This window comes from Periophthalmus magnuspinnatus, chromosome 19 (assembly GCF_009829125.3).
Source record: "Periophthalmus magnuspinnatus isolate fPerMag1 chromosome 19, fPerMag1.2.pri, whole genome shotgun sequence".
Lineage (NCBI taxonomy): Eukaryota > Metazoa > Chordata > Actinopteri > Gobiiformes > Gobiidae > Periophthalmus > Periophthalmus magnuspinnatus.
This window is the reverse complement of record NC_047144.1, coordinates 3637699-3661781: the sequence shown is the minus strand read 5'-3', so window position 1 is coordinate 3661781 and position 24083 is coordinate 3637699. Positions and strand designations below refer to the sequence as shown.

Genomic DNA, 24083 nt, shown 5'->3' with positions numbered 1-24083 from the left:
AATAAATATTCATATCCGTCAACTGGACAAAAACGTTGCAGCTGCTCATCTAAGCCACTTCTTCAAGTCTGATCAGATTGCTGGTGGACACTGCCTTATATCTATCAGAAGGGAGTTGACCAGTTGACCAGATTTTTTTCTTTTTTACAATGGATCACACCTGAACGACACAATTTCTGTTTTCACCTACCCCCTAACCCCGCCCACGGCTCTGTATGTAGTTGGGATTATTCATGAAAATACATGTAGGGTTCAGAACTGTCACATCGCAAAATTTCAACAATAAACAGATGGGAAATAACATCTGCTGCTTGTTGCGGTAAAATGCCACTACGAAGGGACGGGACGTATCAGTTTTCAGTTTTAAAATACAAATTCAAAGAGCCGTTTTCTATTATCAAGCCGTTACAGATCAATATTGCAGTTTACACCCAAAATATTAAACTATACCATACATGAATAATTAATAGGCTAATAAATACTCCTCGAAAGGCATATTTCTCCTTTAAGTTGGCAAGTAAGATATTATTAGTCAATCAGTATAAGAGGGTAAAACAGCATGTATTTCAGATGAAATTATAATGGACTGATCAGGTATTAATGACCCAAATCAAATCCATAATATACTAAGCATTGATTATCCAGTACCTAATTTGACATCTCCAAATGAGTAGCCTAATTGTGAAGATGAAAACAGCACAGGCTATACTGAACACTGAGCGAACAAATAAAACCCAGCACGCCCCAGATTTCAATTCAACCTTTATTACCTTGTTCTTTTTCTGCATTAAATTAATTTCCTCTCCTTTGCAACATTTGAAATAAATGAAAACATCCTAAACAGGAGTGATAATAAAGACTGACTTAATTTAAATTGATACATAATAACAAAAACAAACAGTAAAACATAACAGTAATGTCTTTAACGTGTGTAAAACACTGTTCCAGCTCAGCTTGGTATGGTAGGATTTGGCATTTGAGCAGAAAATGCCTTCAGTTGGTTGCTTCGTCTTAAAAACAAAATATTCTCTTATTGCATTTAACAGTAAATAATACAAACAGAAACAAAATGCTGCTAAAAAAACAAACTTAAAAGACGTATGCAATAGTGCCATTGTTTTTGAACTTTTAAGCTGTCAATATGTCCAGTCTACTCTCACATACACATACACTCTTTCCTTACACAACCTGTCAGTTTTTTTCACTTCCCTGACTGTGGCCTATACATATTCAAAAGGCAAGCACACACAGAAGCACGCCACAATTTTATCATGAATCTCTCGTGGACAAGATCAAGAAAAAAACAAAAAAAAGGACATTCAACATGGTAGCAATAATACACACTCGATATCTTCATCTCGACATTGTCCTCCGTCCAGTCACACTGACAACGGTCCTTTCATGCACACTTAGGCAGGCAGGAGGGCACCTGGTACAGCGAGTAAATAAGTCGTCATCATCATCATCATCGACATCCTGACAATAGATAATAACTAATGTGATTCGAGTAAGAAAAAAAAATACAATAGCGAGGTCAGTGTTTTTTGAAGGGCGAAAAAAAGGAGGACATCTCTTGGATTTTCACAAAGTTTCACACAATTATTTTTTTGTCTCTCTTTTAAAATAACGAAAGCTAAACAACCGACATACATCAAAGAGAATACAATTTCGCTTGTCAAATATAAGCAGTGTGTAACTGATGAAAAAAGTGTTGGTGCTGAAAGGTTTGCTGGGGTGGCCATGATGAAGCCAAGGCCACTGCTGTTGTAACATTATGTCGTCCGGTTAAGGGCTTTAGTAGCTGTTTTGTAGCTCAGTCTCGGAAACAATGGACAGTTAAAAGTGGAGGATGCGTCACCATACAACGACCCAGAGGCGTTTAGTGCAAGTTTGGCTAATGTTGATTTTTGTTTCAATTCCCGTTTCCAACCTTGGGTCCCACACTGATGGCAGATTTCCACAGAAGGCAGATTTTTCAGTACCAACTTAAGTCTCTGGATTCAAATCTCAATCGTCCGTTCGTTTCAGTAGTGTAGCGTCGCCTCTGATCTCTTTCTTTTAGAGAACTCTGTACGACAGCTGGGTCTATGGGGGCTCAGTCCGCAAGTCTGATTTTTGAGACTCAACTTTTAAATACTAATACAAAACAAAAAGAAGATCATGATTGTGGCACACTTAGAACAGCAATAGCTAAACCTGTTAACATGTACGACTCTGGCTGAGCTTGTCTACAGTGCATGCCTGAGTGATTGGATCTTTGAATGCATAAAATGGGACTTGGAATAAAACCAAAGAGCAGTCCTCCTCATGAGTCTTAAAGAGTTGAATAAGTTCCACCTTCTCCTCCAGTTCAAGTTTTACGGTCATCTTCATTTAAAGTTGAGTGGGTTAACATGAAAGAATGAAAGAAATGGAGATAAAGGTACTGCATGTGACCTGTAATATGGTCTTTTTGTTGAGTGACCAGTGTAGCTTAGTTCTACATAGTCTCTGAGTACATAAATACAGAGCCTAATGTGTTTTATACGAGTGTAAAATGAGCATGAATATAATAACCCTCAGATGGAGTCAGCCCCTCCACCCAGCAGGTCCCCTGGCAGCAGGGAGGCGGGGCTGCCCATCTGATGGCGATCCTCCAGTGCAGGAGAGCCCCAGAGGCTGTTGCTGTGGTAACCTGCTCCACTCATGCCCCCCATGCCCCCCCATAGAGCTTGCCTCCCTGCCTCCACACCTCCAGCCTGTCCGGCTCCGTTGCTGCTCCATTGGGCAAAGACTCCCAGCCCGGGCCCATGGGTGGCGGTCTGGTCTGATGAGCTGCCTGTGCTGTCCAAACTCCATCCTGAGCTGTTGGGCCCAGCTCCTGCTGTGGAAGCTGCTTCTACCCCCACTGCCCCCGCACTGCCCCCTGCTGCTCTATCACCCGCACTACCATTAGCCCCCAGTGCAGGGGCAGCAGCAGGCCCAGAGCCGGCAGAACCTGCCTGAGTTCCTCCACTTCCTGCTCCTCCTGCCTGGGAATGTGCGATGTACCGAGCCACATCCTCCTCACTCACAAACTCTGCCAAGATGGTTGTGTTTCCTAAAACACACCTGAACACACAAATAGGAACTATGCGTTAGCTATATGCTCACCACAAATGCAGCTCCTAGTGCTAACCTATGACATAACATACAAAACAATCGGCATGATCTTACATGTGAAGTGCACTCTGGGCTTTAGCAGCTTCTTGTTTGGAGCTGTAGCGTATGAGGGCTGATCCCTGGGTCAGGCCGAGGTGAAAAGTCAACAGAGGGCCGTGCTGCATGCAGATGGTCCTCAAGGTCGAGCCATCGATCTGTAGGAGGAGGAAACATACATGTGACTTTGGACCTGTGTCTTTTCCCATTTTATTAGTTCTGTCATTGTAACATCTGGCATTGGTTTGTGTACCTGAGGGGTGAGATTGCTTAGCACCAACCAACAACTTTCTCGAGGGCTTCCATCGCTCCAGGTTGTGCCTGTAAAAAAACAATAAATAAAGATATTGTCAAATTTGTGGAGAGACAAGCTCACTCCACACCCAACATCACATCAAATCTGTGTGAAAGACTTGTGATTTTTAGTGAATCAAAGTTAGCTGAAAATTTTACAAATTTTAACAAAAATGTATAAAGCTGAATATGCACAAGAAAACAATGCTGAATATAAAACTCCATCGGAGCATTACCGGCTGTGCCTGATCCACTGCCCCAGGCCCTGCCAGCCAATCTTGGGGCTCCACCTGACCATGGGGTGGGAGAAGATTGCTTCTGACTGGCCAGCCCCGGAGGAGGACGGGAAAGTTGGCTCTGGCTGCCCCCACGATTAGCTTTCCACGATTTGTGTCCGATGGGTTCTGGAGGCCAGCTGGTCTTGAAGTCAGTGTACTTTGCTAAGAAAGAAGAAAACTAAGTGTATCATCCAATCTGTTGTAATCACTGTTTAACTGCAACATAGAATTTTTTTTTATTAGTAATAACATGCCAGGGTTATGGTTACCCGAGTTGTGTGCGTTGGAGAGAGGGCTGTCTGAGGCACTGAAAGGCCAGGCACCAGGTGAAGGCAGCAAGGTGTTGAGGGGAGGAGTGGAATCTGCAATACATGCCACAGACAACAGGGTTAACAATGTCAACATGTAGTTCAAATCAATGAACAAACAGATGCTCACCAGTGTTGTCTAATAACTGGTGCTCGCTGTCATTGAGCCCTGGAGACACTGCATTTCCCATCATCGCTGGCGTTATGTAGGGATCTGTATCAGGGTCTACGCGATCTATTCCTTTCCAGGGCACACCAGGTTGGAATTCTGTCCAAAGAAACACATATGTAGTGGTTTAGAATGCAATAAAGAGCAACAGATCAAAATGTCTTCAAACCTGGAGGCCAGCTGGGTGCAGTAGTAGCCTTGGCTCCCATTTTATTCCCAGGTGTGCGGTGCCAGTTATCACCAAGGCCATCTCCAACCATCATGTCGTATTGTGAATAGGGCGAGCCCCCTGGCATTTTCATGGGAGCGACGGGGCCTGAGAGATGAAATGATAGATGTTACATCACACAATGCCAGATGGATCCATAAATCATCACCAAATACTTCACATCAGTTTCTATGATAGACAAATATGTTTCTCTCACCATTTTTATGGAATGCATTCTCAGCATGAGAGGAGTCTGGTGATGACTGGCCTTCCATCATCCATTTGAAGCGTGATTGCTGACCCCCAAAGTCCTTCATGGTCCCTGGCCCCCCAATAACAGAGCTGCCCAGGTCCAGACCTGAGAGGTTCACTCCAGAACCAAAACCTAAAATTTTTAAAGCAAAAATCACATATCATCATTAACCTCCTAAGATCCAAGCTCTAGCATGGCATGCTTTATTAATTTCTTTCTTATTTGGGCTGATTGGGACCTGATGAGTGTAAAAACAAAGAAATATCTTTTTACATCATGTAGTTTCTGAAAAAAAGTGATGCAAAGAGACAACTGTTGTTGTGATTTTGGGCGTTACAAAAATAAAATGAATTGAATTAAAACGAATGTCTTCATGTGTGGACATTTTAATCATTTTGATAAAACATTTGAATAATGATGCAAAAACTATTATGTGCCTGAACACAGCAATCTTTGTCCTGAATGTAAAAACTAAGTTAGAAACAACGACTGTGACAACCCAAAATGTGTTGTCCACATACGTGGACGCCAGATCCCAGGAGGTTAAGATAACCATAAACGTTAGTCCAAGCAGACTTATACTGACCAGAGTAGGGCCCATGTGTTTTCTGTTGCAGGTCAGCCACAGATGCAGCCAGGCCTGAGTGAGACAGGGGATCAGCCCCAGGCATCTTAGGACCCATTCCACCTGCAGTGTGGTGGGAGGGGGACAATTTGGAGCCTCCTCCCAGTCCCCCCACCTGCTGCTGCTGTCTTTGCTGCTGAAGCACAGCCATAATTCTGGCAAGCTAAATGTATAGATCAATGTTAAAATAAGTAAAAGTCCAAACACAAGAGAAACACAGTCTAAAAAGAGTGAGTTTGTACCTGCTGAGGATCTGTCTGCTGTCGCACATTGGGTGTGAATTTCCTCTGGTTCTGCAGAAGCTGCTGTTGCTGTTGTTGCTGTTGTGGCTGCTGAAGGAGGAGCTGACAGGCCTGAACAAACAAGACCCAACAGAACAGAAACATGAGGAAAATGTGGCCCTGTGTCTCTATGCAGGTTGTTAGCAGCATATGGAAGAGAAAGACAGTTTAAAGTGTGTTGCTTCTCACCAGCTGAAACTGGATGTGAGGGGGGTAGATGCCGAGCATGGCGATGTGCTGTGGGGACAATTGTGGAGGGAACACACCTCCCCCAACTCCTGCCACTCCTCCCACAGCACCAACACCCCCCACGCTCCCGCTGGGAGGGGGCATCTGCTTCAGCACGGAGCCTGGCACCTGAGACACAACAGCATGAACACCTTTTACCACGGAAGCACTCAGATGCAGTGTCTACTACACAAACAACAAATTTTACTGTCCTTACAGCTGATGTGGTAATATTTCACATGCTTTCACTTTAAGCAAAAACACAACATCAAATACCTGAGGTGACAGGAACTGATGAGGCACTTGTGCTCGGATCCCTGGGGACTGGTTCATGGGTGGGACACTTGGTTGGTGCCTTGATTGGGGGATCCCGCCAACATTGCCAAAGATACCATGGCTACCCTGATAAAATAAACAACACAATAAAGTTCAGACGAATAATTGCATTTGAAATGTTGAAAAGAAGCACAAAGTAAAATTTCACACAAAGGGCAAAGTACAGTATACATTTTGGTAAACCAACTTAAAGATGATAGGACAGAAACAGCAGGAGCAGGTATCTTACTTGTCTAAGAGGGAATGTGTGGTTGAAGAGGGAATGGGGCTTGTAGAAAGTGGGTGATGTATTCACAGAACCCTCTTCCCCAGGAAACCCATCTTGATTGGTCAAAGGCAAGGTCTGTCAAATTGACAGCCAATGGAAGACCAATGTGTTTGTGGGGAAGGAAGAGGGAATAGACAACAGGGAGGATAAAGAGGAAACACAGAAGAGTGACAGACACTGAAGTGCTTCCTTATAACAGTAAATAATGAAAGGATGTAGTACCTTATCATAGAAGGACCCAGCATCACCAGGTGCAGAGTCTTTGGTGCCAGACGATCGGTAACCCATTCCTACTCCTCCTCTTCCTGCTTTTCTCATATCTCCATTGTAATCACTCATTCCCATGCCTCTTTTATCAGCATCCATCTTTTTGTCCTGCAGGGAATTTGTGCCCAAATCCATAGTTGAACCACCAGGATCATCATTCTGTCCAGAAAGAAAAGCAACCAGTTTGTGGTGGTCAATTAGAGAAATAAAATTAAAATAACAAACATTATACACTGAGCCTGTATACTGAGGTTATCTTACCAAAAGTCCAATATTTGAAAACTGTCTATTGAGGGGGCCCATCCATGAGTCTCCAGATTTCAATGGACCCTGCAAATGCAGATCACATTTTGAAATAACACCGCAATATAGATTCATTCTTTGTTAATTGTCTATTTGTTATTTACTTTATTATTGGGCTTCTTCCCAGTGTGGGTCTGTCCCCAGCCTCCATTACTTCCCTGACCCCAAGAGGAGCCACTCCCCTGGGAGCCAGCACTGTTCCACAGGCCGCCCCCTTCCTCTTCCTCCTCCCAGCTGGAGTGACGTGAGGCTGCCACAGAGCCCTCTTTGTCTCCCCAGCCATCTTGCATAGACTTTGACCCTGTCAGTTTAAAGAATTGAAAATGTTGCATTAATGGCACACAGAATAACGACCATATACAACTACTGTTATTTGTAAAATGCACATTTGGTTTACCAGATTTAATAGGGTTAGGGGAGGGACTGCCCCATCCTGTTGACTTTCCTCCTTCATCTGGATCACCCCAACCAGTGGGAGCATCAGTAGGCTTTCCCCAAGCTGCTGTGCCATTGTCAACTGTTGGGCTAGTAGGAGAAGTACTTCCCCAACCTGAAGGACCTAAACAACAAAGGACAAGGCAGACAAACATTCATAAACACAAAACATAAAACGCCAAGTGTGGTAAGGAAAAAGGTCCTGATTCCCCAGGACGTTTTAATCCCTTTGAAATCATTATATCCTGTGTGATACCTACATCTCTAAAGGTACTGACCTAAAGCAGGTGCTTTTCCTGGCCCATGGGCAGTACTGAAGTTGGCCCCAAGTGTGGGGGGCGGTCTGTTTGACGGCTGCTGGCCTGTTGGTCCTTGCGGCTGATGGGGAGTCTGACCCTGACTTTGGGACTGTGGGCCATTGGGAGGATTGTTCTTGTCCCAGAGGTTGACCGGCTTATAATTGTAATTAGTTGGATCTCCCCAAGCTGAGGTTCCATCATCAATGTCACCCTTCCTACTGATAGACTGTGGTGATGGTTCATCCCAACCACTAGGTTCAGGACCACTTCCTGCTGGACCAGTAGGAATGGGACCTGAAGTCCAGCCTGAGCTTTGGTTGTGGGCTGGAGGCATGGGTTTGCGCCCCATGGCCCCTTGCATAACCCCTTGGTCTGATGTTTGCTGTGGGTGCTGATTGCGGGGCTGTGATTGTTGCTGTTGCAGTTGTGCCTGTGGGCCTGGGACTGGACCCGACTGGCTGTTTGGCATTTGATGCATTTTGTTTCCTCCACCCCAACCTTGGTGAGATTTGGAACCAATAACCCCCATCCCACCTCCAGCACTACCCCCACCCCCCGTACCACCCGCACCCCAGGTTCTTCTGGGGCCACTTTCATCCCAACTTCCCCAGCCACCCACACCTGAATCCCCACCTGAGTTTCCTGGCCCATTTTTCCTCTCGTCTTCCCATCCACCTCCATTTGATTTACGCTCTTGCTCACCCCAGTCTCTACCTGTCCTCACTTTTTGCCCAGATCCCCACCCACTTCCACGTGCATCCCCTCCCAGTTCTTTCCATCCACCTGTCCCTTTTTCCTCCTGACCTTCTCCCCAGCCACCCCCCAGCGGCTCACCCTGCTGACCAGGATCACCCCAACCTCCTCCATTTCCTGGTCTGGCATCTCTCCTCTCTTCATTTCCCCACCCTTTGGCTTCCTGGCTCTCCCCTGTCCCTGCTCTGCCCCAGCCTGTAGCGGTTCCCTGCTGGGTTGGTCCTGACACGACCCCAGGGCCTACACCAGGCCCTGATGAAGACACTGGCCCAGACTGTGACATGTTGACATTTCTTATGCTGGGGCCTGATGTGGGTGGGCCTCTCCCTGAGATAGAGGCTCCACTACTGCTACTGTTGCTGCTGCTCTCCCAGCCCTCTCCAGAGGAACCAGCAGATGAAACCATAGATTCACTGATCGACCTGGAGCCAGGAAACTGAGAAGAGCCACCACCAGACAAGGAGGGCTTTGATCCAAGTTTATTTTGTCCATGATCTTCAACATCCCAGGTTGTGTTTTGTCTGATTTGCGTCTGTCCCCAGCCTGTGTTTGATAGGACCCTGGGGTCTAGATCTGAACGATTGAGAAGATTCTGTAAGGCAGCTTCAGCATTTGGTGCCTGTCGGCGAGAACGACTATGACTGCTGTTAGGCGCACTCCCAGCTCTGGAGTTTCCACCGCTGGAAGAAGATCCCCCCTGTGCACCCTGTCCCCCCACCCACTCCCCTGATTCACCCTCTCCCTTCTGATTGTCCCAAGCTCTGCTCATTGTTGCAGACAGAGATGAGGGAGCAGAGGTGGGTGGGTTGCCAGCGGCACCGACTCCACTGTTGCTACTGGCAGCTCCACCCTTCACCTCTCCCCCTCCCCAGTCACTACTAGGTGCTCCTCTGTCTGACCCCCACCCTCCCTGAGATACCCCAGAGGTCTGACTCGTGTTTCCCCCAACATTCCCCCAGGCATTAACCCCACTTGTTGAACCTGGGTAACCCCAACCCGAGGTTCCATTATCCCCTTCAGCAGCTACGAACACCCCTGTGCCACCACCAGTGTCCCAGCTATCAGTCCTTGAGGCACCCGTTTTGGAGTTTGATGCAGGAAAAGAAGGCTGGCCTCTCCAAGAAGAAACAAGGCTATGGTCTCCTCCTACGCCACTGCGGTCCATGACCCCACCAGGTCCTTCTCCTCCTGCTGTATTTGGTCCCACTGATTCACTATCCCACTTTCCGTCTCTAGATTGCATTTGGTGAAGTTGATGCTGATGGGCGCTTGATTGATTCACAGATAAAGGTGACTGACCCCCCAGCATCCCGAGGGCCCCGGCTCCAAGGCCCAGAGAAGCAGAGTTGTTGGCAGACAAGGGCCCCCCCGGGCCCTGGTGATGGAAGGAAGACGGGCCTCCTTCTCCTGAAGCAGCAGGCCCGTCCTGCTGCACCAGGGCAGGCCAGGCTGAAGGGTTGGCATTTGGATTTAAATTGGCACCTGGAATTCCACTACTGCCCTCCGCGGGGCCACTGGCGTCGTGGCTCCCTGGCACAGTGGAAGCTTTGGAAAGAGAGGAGGGCCCAGACACAGCAACTGCGCTCCCTCCTCCAAGATGACCCTGGGAGGCAGCCGTCCCCCATGCCGCACCACTGGACGACTGCATACATTCATTGGGCAAAGAGAAAGAGGAAGTGGGTGAGGGCTGATTGCCAGAGGCACTAGTGCTGTTCACAGACGTCCCGTTGTTGCTGCCACCGCTACCACCTCCTTCACTGCCTGCGATGCTAGGCCACTCCTCCAGATCGTTCCCATCAACAATGACCTTCTCCCTGCCCTGAGAGGAGGCCTGGCTGCCTGAGCTCACTCCCCACATGGAATTTGCATAATTAGAAGAAGTAGTAGAAGCAGCAACTGATGATGAGGTGAGAGCTAATGAGGAGGCAGCTGCACCAGAATCTAAAAATTAAAGAAATGACATGCATCAAACATCTACATAGGGAAAAGGGAAAAAAGGTTTGCCACTATAAACATTATATTATTTTAAGACAACTACCTGAAACAGCCAAGTTTGCATTAGGGCTATCCCCTCCACCACCTCCCAGCAGCATAGAGGACAGTGGCGGCTGACCCCTCTTCAGTAGCACTTTATGGTCCTGCTGGCAGCGGAATCGCGGCGGCACTTCTCTCGGCATGTAGCGTGGTTGTTGCTGAGGCGTTTGGGCACCACCTCCGCTACTCGAGGTGCCGTTTCCTGTGGCACTGGGGCCACCTGTGGTGGAGGAAGAACTGGAGGTGGAGGCGGGCTGTCCGTTGGCCACCAGCAGGCGTTTGGCATTGTTGCCACCCTGTGAGGGGGCAGCACTACCAGAGCCCGGGGTGCCCAGCGAAGGTGAAGCAGAGGGGGTGGGTCCAGGGCTAGGCGAGGCAGAGCTGCTCTGAGCGGCAGGAGACTGAGCAGACGTGGGCTTGGTCAGGTCTGGCACTGGATAACAAACAGTTAAGGGGTTACAGCAAAATCCAGAGCTGGATACCAGATAGTTAACATTATTATGAGGAAGAAATAGCCCAAATTCTCACCTTTGTTTTTTTGTTCTATAACCTGAAAAAGAGAATTGTAAAGTTATAAGCAAGTTTAAAAGACTTAAATCAAAATTAAAGTAGCTTGTTTGATAGTACCTTCTGAGAGGCTTCCCTTTTCCTTTTGTCGTCTTTTTTCCTTTTCTTGTCGTCCATGAACTACTGCTCCAGTCCCAATATTCCTTTCTTCTGAAGGGTATGCAAAAAATAAATAACAAGACACATTAAAGAAATAAGTGGAAACAATGCAGAAGCTATGCAGCAAGTCTTACAATACAATCACTGTATTGAGGAGCACTTGGAGGATTGAGTCGTGTAAGAACCAAGAATATTGGTGGACGATGACCATACACTAAATGTTTTTGACATAGACACAGGCTTCTGTGAGCAGTGTACGCCATGATTGAATAGCAGAATTTAAAAAAAAAACGTGATGAAGATGGTGCCATGTTGGACATTGGATATTCACCTCTGCAACATCAGTGCCCCGCTCACTCTAACACGGAGCACCAACCAAAACCAAAAGGTGTGCGCGGTACCTGGAGACCAGTACTACTTTAGTAACTTTGTTTACAGTTTCTAGGTCACCTATCTTAGTAGTGAAAAAAAAATCCCTTATTTTTTATGAAAAAAAAATCCTAAAAACCCCAGAAAGTGTTAATCCTGAAAACCAAAAGGTGTGCGTGATACCTGGGATCTAGGACTACTTTAATAACAAGCAACCAACAGGTCATCTGGTATGGAAGCTATTGAAAAATACATTGATTCATTTACATAAAAAAACAAACATTAAAATACAATAAAAGATCAAATGTATTGTGCAGTTATATTTTTAAAACATTTAATTTTTTTTTTTTTTTTGTATAAAGTGATTTTTTCCGTGCAAGAGCGAGCCCCGCACCGTGCAAGAGCGAGCCCCGCACCGTGCAAGAGCGAGCCCCGCAGCGAGCGGGGCAGTCAGTGAAGCTTCCGCAGCTGATACGGAGGCGAATATTCAACCTCCACCGTGAAACCAACTTCACCGCGGGTTTAAAATCATGTAACATTCGTAGCAGATCGAGTGGCTGTTCCTTTAGCCCACGTTTCCACACGGAGCTCGCAGCGCTCAGAGTCACAGCTGTTTATTTAACTCCCAGCTCCAGTTCAACTGTACTATCTGGGTGAGTTCGGTTTCGTTTTTGCTCTACCTGTGCCCTCTCTCCATTGAGGTGCCAGGAGGTGGTCTAGGAAAATATGTTCATCACCTTTCGACTTATTAGAGGTTTATTTGATCATACTGTATAGTTAGTGAAGCCCTGCATATATCACACACCAATGTGTTTCGACAGATTCAAAAGCACTAAACACTTACACAATAACTCTACTTTCACATTCTAGCGATTTGTATATAACGTACAACCTAGGTCTGGAGGCTATATTAAACATAAATCAATGTAGATGTGCATACCATGTATGTGGAAGCACAGATTTCACATAATCATGGAAAGGTTAGCGCAATTATCTAATGCTATCAAGTGTTAGCAAGGGTGGCTAAGTTTCTGACAGCAGGGAAAAGCTAAGGCTAATGCTAAGTGTTTAGCTCGATCTACAAACACCACTGGTGTCAATCATGCATTGAATGTTAAAATATTTAATGAATGTATAAGACAGAATCAACAGACGTGCAGGTACTCACCTCGAGAATCACATATGAAGAGGAGCTAGCGTGTTAGCTAGCTTAGCTAAAGTGCTTCAGTGCGATTTATATAGCTTTTTGAGGCATTCGTCGAGGCTACAAGAGCAGCGAAGCCTGAGCGAAAGTCAAGTGTCAGACGACGAAAAGATACGCGCATCCAGCTACAGGTTTGTAAATAAGTACTAACGTTGTAATAGTGTAAACCGTAATGTGCAGAAAAAATGGAAAAATTCAAAGCGCTGTGGAGTCAGTCTTTTGACGCGCGGCCATTTTGCTGCTCATGATGATGCTGTCTCCAATGGCCCGGCTGAGCACGCCTGTGCACGCATGTGTGTGCGGGGCTGTGTGTGCGGCTGTGTGTGCGGCTGGACGGCTGTGCAGATGCGTGTGAGCCCCATGGAGCCCGCTGACTGGCTCCTGCTGCCGGGAGGGAGACATAAAACACAGATCTGACTTTCACTAGCTCCGTCAACTTATGCGTAACAGCGGTGGTGGAGGAGGAGACACAGAAACGCCATAGTGGATCTATGCTGTAACAGCTCACTGGGTGCATAATCTTGTTTCAAAACAGAGTGCCATCATGGCCCCTAAGAAGAGAGAGACACGGAAAAGGAAAGCCGAAGATCCCAAAAAAGATGGAGACACAATGGAAAAGGAGCCCAGAAGTGAAGAAGTTAGAAAGAGAGATATCAGTGGCTGTTCAAAATACATTGGGGCTCATGTTGGCATTCAAGGTAAGCCTACCAGAGATGGAACGATTAATTGGAATAATCGTGACCAGTCGACTAATAAAATAATCGTAATTATATTTTGAAAATTGCAAGATAGCTGGATTATACAGATTATGTAAAACACATGCCAAAAAAGCAATAACAGCAAAGACTGCTGCATTACTAAATCAACTAAAGCTGCATTTCTAAATCAAAATTCCAAAATGGAATAAACAATATAATCTTAATACACTTTGTAATTATTCTCTAACAAAAAAGCCTTCTGTTGCATTATTTCAACCTCTATTTTGTTAAATAAATGTATCTCACTGTGCAACACGACCAAAAGTGTGACAGGCAGGGAGAGGCGGGTGACATGCCAAAAAATAGAACACTACTTTTTTAGATTGTAGATTGCGATTTCAATTTTATCACAATTTATGCACTTAGTATCTTTTTATATCCCATTAAAGGGTAACATGCTGCTTCTGAGAGTTCACACTTCACTGTGATTGGTTAAATTCCCCCGTCATTCACTTAAAACATGACCATAACATTGCCCAACCCTACTCTCAATTAAAGTTAAAACTGTTCTCTTGTTTTCAGGTGGGATATGGAAGGCTGTAGATTCCTGTGTGGCCATGGGGGGCAGTAGTTTTGCCCTGTTTTTGGGCTCGCAGAGGTCCTGGACTAGACCTGCCCTGGACTCTTCTGCAGCAGACAAGTTTCTGGAGCAATGTTCTCTTCATAAATTTGACCCTGCCCATATCCTGCCCCATGGATCCTATCTGATGAACTGTGGATCACCTAAAGAGGGTTTGTCGTTGATGTTTTGTTTACCGTTTTGCAGAGGTGGAATTACTAGTTGCAAGTTGAGTAGATTTTTAAACATGAACTTCTACTAGTAACTGAGCATAATTCTAGCCATGTAATTGTACTTCATTACATTTAGTTACATAGTACAGTACAAGTCTCAGTCTTCCCAATCCATTGCTGTGTCTTCACTTTATCTGTTTTTCTCTATACCAACAAACAAAAATTGAGGTTTAAAACAACTTAATTTAGCTTTTAACTTTATGGTTTAATTCATCAAAATTTGTATAAAAGACTGATCTAAAATGCTACTAAATTTGCGTAAAAGTAACATGGAAAATTATCTCTTGAGATTTTTTTGTCAAAAAAAAGTCAAAATAAAATGTATCCAAAATCATGGGGCCAAAATTGTGTATTGAACCAATTTATTTATTAAATTATGTTAGAATCTTGTCTTATCGTACCTCATCTCACCTCGTCTCCTCTCGTCCCATCCGAACGTTTAACTTGGCTTTTATATGAGTTCCGTTTAGTGCTCTTTCCACCACTACCTATTTGTCATTGTGTTCTACTTTCTCTCCTGACCTTGCTCATTCTCTTGTTGACTCAGACGTGTTTCAGAAGAGCCAAGCCCTGTTGGTGGATGAGCTGAGCCGCTGCAGCCGCCTGGGCTTGACCCTGTATAATTTCCATCCAGGCTCCTCCCTGGGCACCATCACCACAGAGGAGTGTATGGATAAAATAGCTTCAGCTATTAACCACGCTCATCAGCAAACTCCCACTGTGGTCACAGGTAGGCCAGTCACAATATTACATTTTGAAGTGCAATATATTGAAGTAAATATAGACAATAGACGATAATATTGAAACCTAACCACTGCAATGAATAAATAATGAAATGCAACATTTAAGTAGTTAATTTTCATCTATAATGAGATATAGAAGTTTGTAATTAAACCTTCTACAGCTCAAGTACAGAAAATGAACCAAATATTCCCCACTAGTGCAAAGAAAAAGTACCTATGATAAAAAAAAATTTGTTTTATGACTTTTAATGGGGTCAATATCGACATTTTTTAAAGAATTCTGGATAGGCCTATCACAATCCTCATCTTGATACAATGTTATGAAGATTTACATCCCCTAAAAACATATCATTTCAACCAGGCATGGAAAATGCAATATACAAATATATACATTAAGCTAATTCACTCATTCATAAGTAAATAACTTATGAATGTAACATTACTTCATGTTGTATTCATACTGTAGTGCTGGAGAATATGAGTGGCCAGGGTAGTACTGTGGGTGGTAAGTTTTCTGAGCTGAAGACCATCATCGATAAAGTGAGAGACCAGAGCCGAATGGGAGTGTGTCTGGACACCTGCCACGCTTTTGCAGCAGGTGAGAAATATTTTTATCATTGAAATGTAGTTAAAATATGGTCCTTTTTTGTGTCTTGTTTTTCATGCACTGACACTTTTCTTGATAGGATATGACCTGACTGCAGAAGGAGGGGTGAGAGCCATGTTAGATGAGTTTGATCAACAAGTAGGGCTTAAATACCTTAAAGCGATTCACCTCAATGACTCCAAAGGTAAAACCACACCACATCAATGGATAATAAACAGTTTTATACTGATTTGGTTGTATTTTTGCACAGGTAAACTTGGCTGCAACCTCGATCGTCATGAAGATATTGGCAAAGGTCACATTGGGATCTCTGCTTTCCGGGACATTGTTAATGAACCCAGATTGGATAACATTCCCTTAATTCTGGAGACTCCTGGACGGTAAGTTAACTGCCAATAACTTAAGTACTTATTATGTACATATGGACGAACCAACTTGGCTCATTTTGGATTTTTTTGTTCCCACAGGCCTGGATTTGAGTATGCTGAGCAGATTGAGCTGTTATATTCTTTATGTAACAAGTAAAAAAAATATAGTCAGAGGCACTTGTTTAAGACACTTTTCTAATATTATATTTCTATGATAAGGACCAAATTTATATTTACTGTTTAAAACGTTCAACATTTAATATTGTTAAGTAAATATGCATTTTGTTAGCAATTTGACAGGAGTGTGATGTGTTGTCTTTTCTAAAGGTAGCCACTAGGGGTCAGAAGAGTTATACTTATGCTTACCTTTAGCAGAGAGTGATCAGAGTACTTGGAAGAACACCCCAAACAGAGGCATAAGAATTTATCAAATCACTTTGTTGGCCCATATACTTATGTGTTCCCATTACAAATAAATGATTAATTATACAATTGACTATTAAACTACTCTACTCTTGACATAAGTGATTAGGCAAAGAAATAACATGTATACTGAACTAACTAGAATGCTATTAAGTATGACATTAAATACATCTGTTTCCATGGAGACCAGAAGGTGACACTACCAGGCTAGTTATAGGTCACATCTGTGGAGAGGCAACCCCACTCCTCACAATATGTAATGCCTGTTTTTCCATTTTTTAGCAATAAAAAAACTCCTGTAATAAAATAAATGCTAGACATCTTCATGAAGACGGGCAGGTAAGTTACGTAATGCACCATTTTAAATCTTAAGTTGAGTATATGTATATGTATATGTATATGTATATGTATATGTATATGTATATGTATATGTATATGTATATGTATATGTATGCAATGAGTACTGAACTAAAGACTTGGCGCATTCTTGCATGTTGGATTTTGCCAGCATGCCAGCTGTTTTTGAAACTCATCTTGCTTGTGGCTTGAACTAACCACAAAAAGTGAATAGAATATAGAGGAACCCATGCTGCATCAAAGCTTGAACTTCTGAGTAAATACTTCAACAGTAATCATCCACCACCCTTGTCATACCATTACAACATGGTCCTTTTCGTTATCAAAACCTCTGACCTCAGCCGCTTGGTCTTGCTTACATGCATCCCTCTAGATTCCATCTTTAACCCGAGAGTCCGCATCAATTCTACAAGTGAAAAGTAGTAAGGCGGTAACAGGACATGGAGGTGCCTGGCCAAGAATGTCTCCTCTCTGTAGCTCCGCCCCTCCCTCCAGGAAATGCCTATCCTGACTGTTTGGAAGACTTACTTACACAGGGTAGAATGGAGTTTGACTAATGTGGAAGGGTGCTGCTGCTACTTGTGTCAACCCGTTTAGATAAGTGCAAGTTTGAGGGATTTGGTGGGGTCAGGGGGTTATGGTGAAGACTAAACAAAAGAAGTCGACTAAGATGGAGGATTTTTGGGATAACTAAAAATGCCTTTGGAATTTACTGACTTTCCATATTATAATTATCTTGCGGTATTAGCTGTTTTTGGTATAAAGTGTCCCTGTTTTTACTTAATCTCTATCATTACATTTTGCAGTGAATGTTTTTCACTGCAGCCCCAAGCCACTCATCTAGTCATACAACTTTGTAAATACTTCCAGATATCTTTGACCAAATCAGTGTATTTCCGAACTTGTCCAACTGAAGAGTTTTCACCAGCCCAAACATATGATATAGGAGGATATCGGAGGTCAGGCTTTAAAGATGCATGAATAAATTAAATAAAAAATGCTACTGTAAATGAACAATAATTAAATAACAATAAAGATTGTATTATAGCTTAAACTCAATTTTGACACCAAAGAACATTTCTGGTGCCAACCTGATACCATAGTGATGATTAAAAATACAAAATAAAAGTAGATTATTTAATATCACAATCCGGTCTTATATTTGCTCTGATATGCAGAAGATCAAATTAATTGTAAAACTGTTCATTAAATACGCATTTTTGTCCTATTGTGTGATTTTAGGTTAGGTTGTCTATGTGTCATCCCTGCATGCCTCTTTCTCCATCTAAATTTCACCATTTCAATTTTTTTTCCTACTTTTTACAGAAGAATTACAGTTTTTCCTGATAATTATGTTTTGACTGTTGTTTAGATAAAATCACATATATGAAGCCGCTAAGAGCACCTGGTAAAATCATGTTTACACAACCATGTTTACACAAATCAAAATCACCTACACTGCCTTGCCAAAAAAAAAGTCGCACCTGTTCCGCCTTTAGCTTTGATTACGGAACACATTCGCTGTGGCATTGTTCGGATAAACTTCTGCAATGTCATATGATTTATTTCCATTCAGTGTTGCATTAATTTTTCACCAAGATGTCGCATTGATGATGGTCGAGTCTGACGCTGCACAAAGCTTCTCCAGCACATTCCATAGATTCTCAATGGGGTTAAGGTCTGGACTCTGTGGTGGACAATCCATGTGTGAAAATGACGTCTCATGCTCCTGAACCAACTCTGTCACTATGTGAGTTCGATCAATCCCGGCATTGTCATCTTGGAATATGCCCCGTGTCATCAGGGAAGAACAAATCCACTGATGGAATAACCTGGTCATTCAGTATATTCAGGTGTCAGCTGACCTCATTCTTTGAGCACAGACTGTTGCTGAACCTAGACCTGACCAACTGCAGCAACACCAACATATTTGCTTAGTTAAATCCAGGTGGCGACTTTTTATTTTTTTGCCAGTCAGTGTGCATGATGCAGTTGGAAGCACTTGGTAAAATCATGTTCAGTCAGTGGAAACTCCAGCTCCATGCAGACACTTGGCTCTGTTAAATAATAATAGAGCATTATGGAGGAGTGATGCTCTCCTAAACCTCACTGAGACAGTTTACTGGCAGCCTTCAGGTCGTAAATGCACCTCCGTGATCCCGCGGCTGCTGCCTGTACATATACAACTGTTTAAGGAGATGTATAACCCACGTCTAAACGGCCCCTGTCCAAATCTGCTCAGAACTCAATAAATTGCAGTCATTTGATAAAAGTAAACAGATGCTAGATGACTGCAGACGTACTTTTGGTTTGACAAAGCCTAAAGAATACATGAAAAACAGATGAGATAAACATGAGATTTGGTGAGGAAGTGAGGATTTCCAATTTTTTACTGTGTTAAAAATGACATAAACCGAACTAGTTCATTTTTAAACAGCCCAAAATGATTCCTTACTAGCATCTTAATAATTCACAGCAATGAGTTTATACGTACTTTTTACCACTTACAGAGGCCAAAGTGGATTTTCCCGGCCCTAAGCTTTGGAATGCTCTGACCCTCCATGTCCAAAGAACTAGCATGCTAACAATAAATCAACCTTACCTGTTTTGTGAATGATAAAAACCCTTTATAATTAGATGTAGATAGCACACAGCTGTCTTATTTTGACTCTAAGAGGTGCGTTTAGTATAAATCTGTACTGGAGCAAGACGACATTTACCTCGAGTATAGACCCTTAATGTTGGGGAAATAGACAATGCATTCATATTAGACTCCATAAGTTGGTTAGTTTATACTTCCTGTAGGCGATGGTAATGGTAATACATTAATACATACATACAGAGATGCACCTTGAACAGAAAATAAAATAAAATGTATATACTTGAATGGGTGGAGAGGGAGAGGTGGTTAATGAAGTAAGGATATGGCTAAAATGGTGGGAAAGGAGAGAACGTGGAGAGCTGAACGTGGCTAGTAGTGATACATTTCAAATCTTTCCTGTTTGCATTTTTTTTTTATATTTTATTCTTGTATTAAAATTCTGTGTCTGTGTCATAGTTTAATCCAAAAGGAATGACTAGAAAGTGAGCTGAGTGCGTGGCTTTTCTGTTCCCTGAGTGGCTTGCATCGCTGCAGCCTTAGTCAAAAGTTTATCCTTCTTCATATACCCGCAGTCTGCTCCATCTGCCAACGGTTACAAGCCCAGATGCCCCACACACACACACACACACACACACACACACAGAGAGACACACACTCACACACTCTGGGTTTCCATGCTTACTGGGAACATTACATTGACTTGCATTCATTTCCTGGAGACCGATCCCAACCTTAACCATAGAAATGATTTGCCTTACCTTAACCCAAACCCTAACCTTAAAGGTGTACTATGTAACATTTCTAGTGAAGGACTTTATTGCTTTGCTTTGAATGTTCCACAGTGTGACATTACATTTATTGCTCCCGCGTTCATTCAGTTGCAGGTGTTTTATTTGCTAAAAAAAACAAAAAAAACGTGCATTCTTACTGTGAGTGTGGTCGCCTCTCCACAGATCTAACATGTAACTGGGCTTGGTGGCATCACTTGCGTCACCTCCATGAAGTTTAACGCTATATTGTGGAACATCTCGGTGGAGACAAGCTGGCAGCGGACAAAGATACACAGAACCCCTTTAATCTATTTTGTCCTGCATCTTAACTTAATACCATGTTGTTGATGTAATAAGAAAAGATTTACCCCAATAAGGACCTAATTTTTGAGAGTGTGTACAGATTATATCCCCACAATGTGACCAGTGCCTGCCCACTTAGCTTTGTGTATATTCTGTACACACAAGCTCAAACAGGCCTCCAAATCTGACACAGAAATGAAATTTAAGGTGGAATTTAAGGTGGTATGATAAAGCGACTTGGTTTTTGAAAGTGTATTTTAGCAAACTGTGTAGGCATCTTAGGGTTAAAGCAACTATAAACAAGCTTAAAAAGATTTCTACAACATTGTCAAAAAGCTGGTGAACTGAAGCGATTATAGATTTCACTTTCTCGATTTTATTTTCATTTATCCAGTTCTAACCCCGTTGGCTTGGATTTCGGAATGCTGTACCAATGGTGGCTGGGAATATTGCCATGAGGAGAAAGGCAAAGCAGGGAAGGATGAGAAGAATGGAAAGCAGAGAAAAGCTATTAAAAAGTAATAATGGAACTTTAGGGTTTAGTCAAAAGTAATTGGATAAACTAAAAAATGCAGAAACACACTAGCAGTAAATACGTGGTTATGCAAGTATACTGCGTGTGACTGGATTTCTACCATCATCACGCATCAATCTTTGTATTTCTTGTGTATTTGCCTAGACTTCTCCAAACCATTCTAATTCATTTTAGCAAGATATTCCAATGTGTCCTAGATTAGCCTCAAGAATGACTTCTTGTTTTGAGGCATATTTGGAAATTTGAAGTAATTTTGCAGTTTTGGTTATAAAACTTGAGATGCTTCAAAGCTGGCAGGTTGTTCGTCTAGTTACCTAGTTTGCTCAGTAAACGCTCTGATGGGATTGTTAACTGACCATGTGGTGAGTAAAGTTACGGTTTAACATCTTGTTTGCCTTTGAATGTCTAATATACGCGCTGTTTAAATGTGCTGTAACCAATTATTGTCTTGTAAAATTTGTTTTGCACCAATACAGATAGACTTATAGTAAAGGCAGCTCTTGGGATATAAAAAAAAGCAACAAAACTAAAGATTTTTTATCATTTTTTATCATCTGCAAATTAGAAAGTAATACTGGTCCACTGTTAGCATGCTAATTGACAGCAAAACTCCAATGTAGCCTCTGAATGTTGTGAAACGTGCTTAGAAACTCATCACTGTGAATACTTTGGACACTAGAAATGCATTAACAAAGCGCTCAATAAGTCTGGACCACTGCAAAAAAACAAAAAAAAACAAACTGAAATGCGTCATCAACATGTGTGCCAGTCCCACTGACGGAGAACAATGAATACTCCCACATGTTTGATTCTTGAAGGGAAAAAAAAAATCCACATTTAAACATGCCCCAAGCCTGGATTAAAAAAAGAGAACGCTGAACGCAATGAAAAATGTGTTGACGCTTGACCTTGTTTGCTTTATAATATTAATGAGTGAACACAGGTCCCACAGCTGCATTCCGCTCGGCTCTGTCACTCCTCTATCGATGCGTTTGAATGGACGGACCGAGCAAACAAACCCTGCCTCTATGTAAGCGCTGTAATCTCACCTCGACCATTCGCATACCTCTACCTCTGTAAATGGCCGTTTCTTTTCTGTAGCTTCTGACGGCCTGTGTGGGTCCATCCATCGATCACGTGGACTGGCCGCCCTGACCCGAGATGTGACACCACTGGGGTTAGGAATGCTCGGTGTCAAGGTCGAGATGGACATTTAAAGAAACTCAACTCTATGGGGAATGTGTGTTTCGGTAGCGAAGCCTTTCTCGCTCTGCTTATTTTTCCATGTCCGTACTATAGACTGTGTGGAATAGATGGCGATCAGTAATGGCCACCAGTGTAGGCGTCGACGTGTGGTTGGCGGACGATGCTGGGCTCGTTCCTGCGAAGTAAATGAAACACGTTTAAGGAGAGTTTATTTTTCTTGAAGCAGATATGTATTCAGGGTCTTCGTAAAATATGTGTTCTTAAGCTAAAATATAGGAATGAGAGAACAGTACACAAATGCACGATGGCAAAAACATATGGTTAGAGAAAAGTTATTTTAGGTGTAACGTTGGCTAGTACACACACACACACCTCAGCCCACTACTTTTCAGATTGACTACGTCCAAAAGCTGATACCTTTTCCTACCTACCAAGTTTTTCTTTCATAGTTGTGGAAAAATCTTTCACTAAATGCTAATATAGGAAAACCTGGATGATGATGAAGCTGATGAATATCTACGACTTCTTGTTTAATGTTTCTACAGACGCACAGACAAGACAAACTAATCTCTACTGTGATAATGTACCAGGAAGACAAGGTAGGGCTTTTTTTAGTTCAGGTAGAGCTTTTTTTTTAAGTCCTTAACACTGGTCAATCGTAGGTAAAAGGTTAAGGTTGGTTTAACGTTAGTGAAGCATTATTAAAGTCGATCAGTCCACAATACACTGACTCACAGTTTGGCTGTTCAATCCCAGCTCCCTCTGGTAAAAACTGTGCCCCAGTGTCTGTGCGCACTTGTGTATGAATGTGCATGTGAATGGGTGAGTGGTTAAAACTTCAGTGAACAATTACGCTATAATTTATGAAAAATTCTGACTGGGATTTTAAGGCACTGTTTCCTGCATCTTAACTCACAGGCGTCCTCCAATCAAATTTCAACCGATGTCACACTAGACAGATCATTACAAATTGTCTGGGCTTTGGTCTGATACAAAAATGCGCTGGTTTGCTACGCTATATGTTGTACTTTGTGACCTTTCTTGTCATTATAGCTAGTCACTTTTTAGAGCTTTCCGACCAGTGTAACATCTTCCTTTAAGATCTATGAGTGGACTTGAGCTGGCCAGAGTGTCTAGGCATGTGTCCGTCGTAATGCCTTTTCCTGTTTGAGCTTTGCCTGAACATAAAGTGTGGCCTAACAATAGCCCATTGTCCTGTCTCCCCTCCACGCTTCCTGCCGGGTCAGAATTCACGGAAACATGGACACAGTGCAAACAAACAGCGACGGCTAAAAGTCTCCACCCCCAGCTACTCAAAACTACAGAACTCAACGTTCCCGCCAGGAAGCTAATCAACGTCGCACCCCAGTTCTATCGATGCCAAAAAGCTCTAATGACTGCAAATGGGATAAAAAAAAAAAAAAAAAAAGGTAGGCGTAGAACGAATAGAGTAGAGTAGTCAAACACTGTATGAGTAAAAATATAGTTCAGTATATTACTACTTAATTTGAAGGAAACTACTCAAGGAAAAGCAGTTGTAAGAGTAACAGGACATACATCTGATTAAGTTAATGCTATAAAAAAAACAAGCAAAAAAACATTATATCATGCACAAAAAGAGTGGTGCAAGAAATACAAATGTTCAAATCATTTCATATTGTCAATTGTAGACTTACTCACAACAGGAAGAGTCACCACAACTTTTACTCAAGTAGGAGTACTCTTACACTGTCAAATATATTACTCAAGTAGTAGGAGTAGTAGCGTAAAAGTAGGGTGTCGGGGAAAATACTCAAATCTATTCAAGTACATGTGACTGAGAACCTGAGAACACAATGATCGAAGTTTCAATAACAAAGCTACA

At 42.9% G+C, this 24083-nt stretch overlaps 2 protein-coding genes across 5 annotated transcripts; one reads left to right on the top strand and one right to left on the bottom strand.

Annotated features, from left to right (window-relative positions):
- Positions 1-749: 749 nt before the first annotated feature.
- Positions 750-12857, bottom strand: tnrc6ba (trinucleotide repeat containing adaptor 6Ba). Of its 3 annotated transcripts, none has more exons than XM_055229465.1 (22): positions 12720-12857; positions 11144-11230; positions 11045-11066; positions 10521-10949; positions 7709-10423; positions 7393-7554; positions 7100-7296; positions 6954-7022; positions 6648-6851; positions 6387-6500; positions 6098-6223; positions 5783-5950; positions 5555-5665; positions 5274-5475; positions 4652-4819; positions 4396-4542; positions 4188-4325; positions 4019-4111; positions 3708-3911; positions 3431-3498; positions 3196-3335; positions 750-3090 (listed from the first exon to the last, which is right to left on the bottom strand). In XM_055229465.1, exons 2-22 carry the CDS (start codon positions 11198-11200, stop codon positions 2559-2561), a joined length of 6066 nt encoding a protein of 2021 aa, XP_055085440.1. In that variant the 5' UTR covers positions 11201-11230; positions 12720-12857; the 3' UTR covers positions 750-2558. The 3 variants fall into 3 exon arrangements, with proteins under 3 accessions (XP_055085440.1, XP_033840339.1, XP_055085441.1); XM_033984448.2 differs by having other exon boundaries at positions 11144-11233; positions 12720-12855; XM_055229466.1 differs by lacking the exon at positions 6387-6500 and having other exon boundaries at positions 11144-11233; positions 12720-12855.
- si:ch211-141o9.10 (probable endonuclease 4) lies at positions 11937-16318 on the top strand. Of its 2 annotated transcripts, none has more exons than XM_055229470.1 (8): positions 11937-12204; positions 13291-13453; positions 14036-14245; positions 14853-15035; positions 15515-15646; positions 15735-15839; positions 15906-16035; positions 16123-16318. In XM_055229470.1, the coding sequence occupies exons 2-8, from the start codon at positions 13300-13302 to the stop codon at positions 16178-16180; spliced, it is 972 nt and encodes a 323-aa protein (XP_055085445.1). In that variant the 5' UTR covers positions 11937-12204; positions 13291-13299; the 3' UTR covers positions 16181-16318. The 2 variants fall into 2 exon arrangements, with proteins under 2 accessions (XP_055085445.1, XP_033840710.1); XM_033984819.2 differs by lacking the exon at positions 11937-12204 and adding an exon at positions 12765-12886.
- Positions 16319-24083: the final 7765 nt, after the last annotated feature.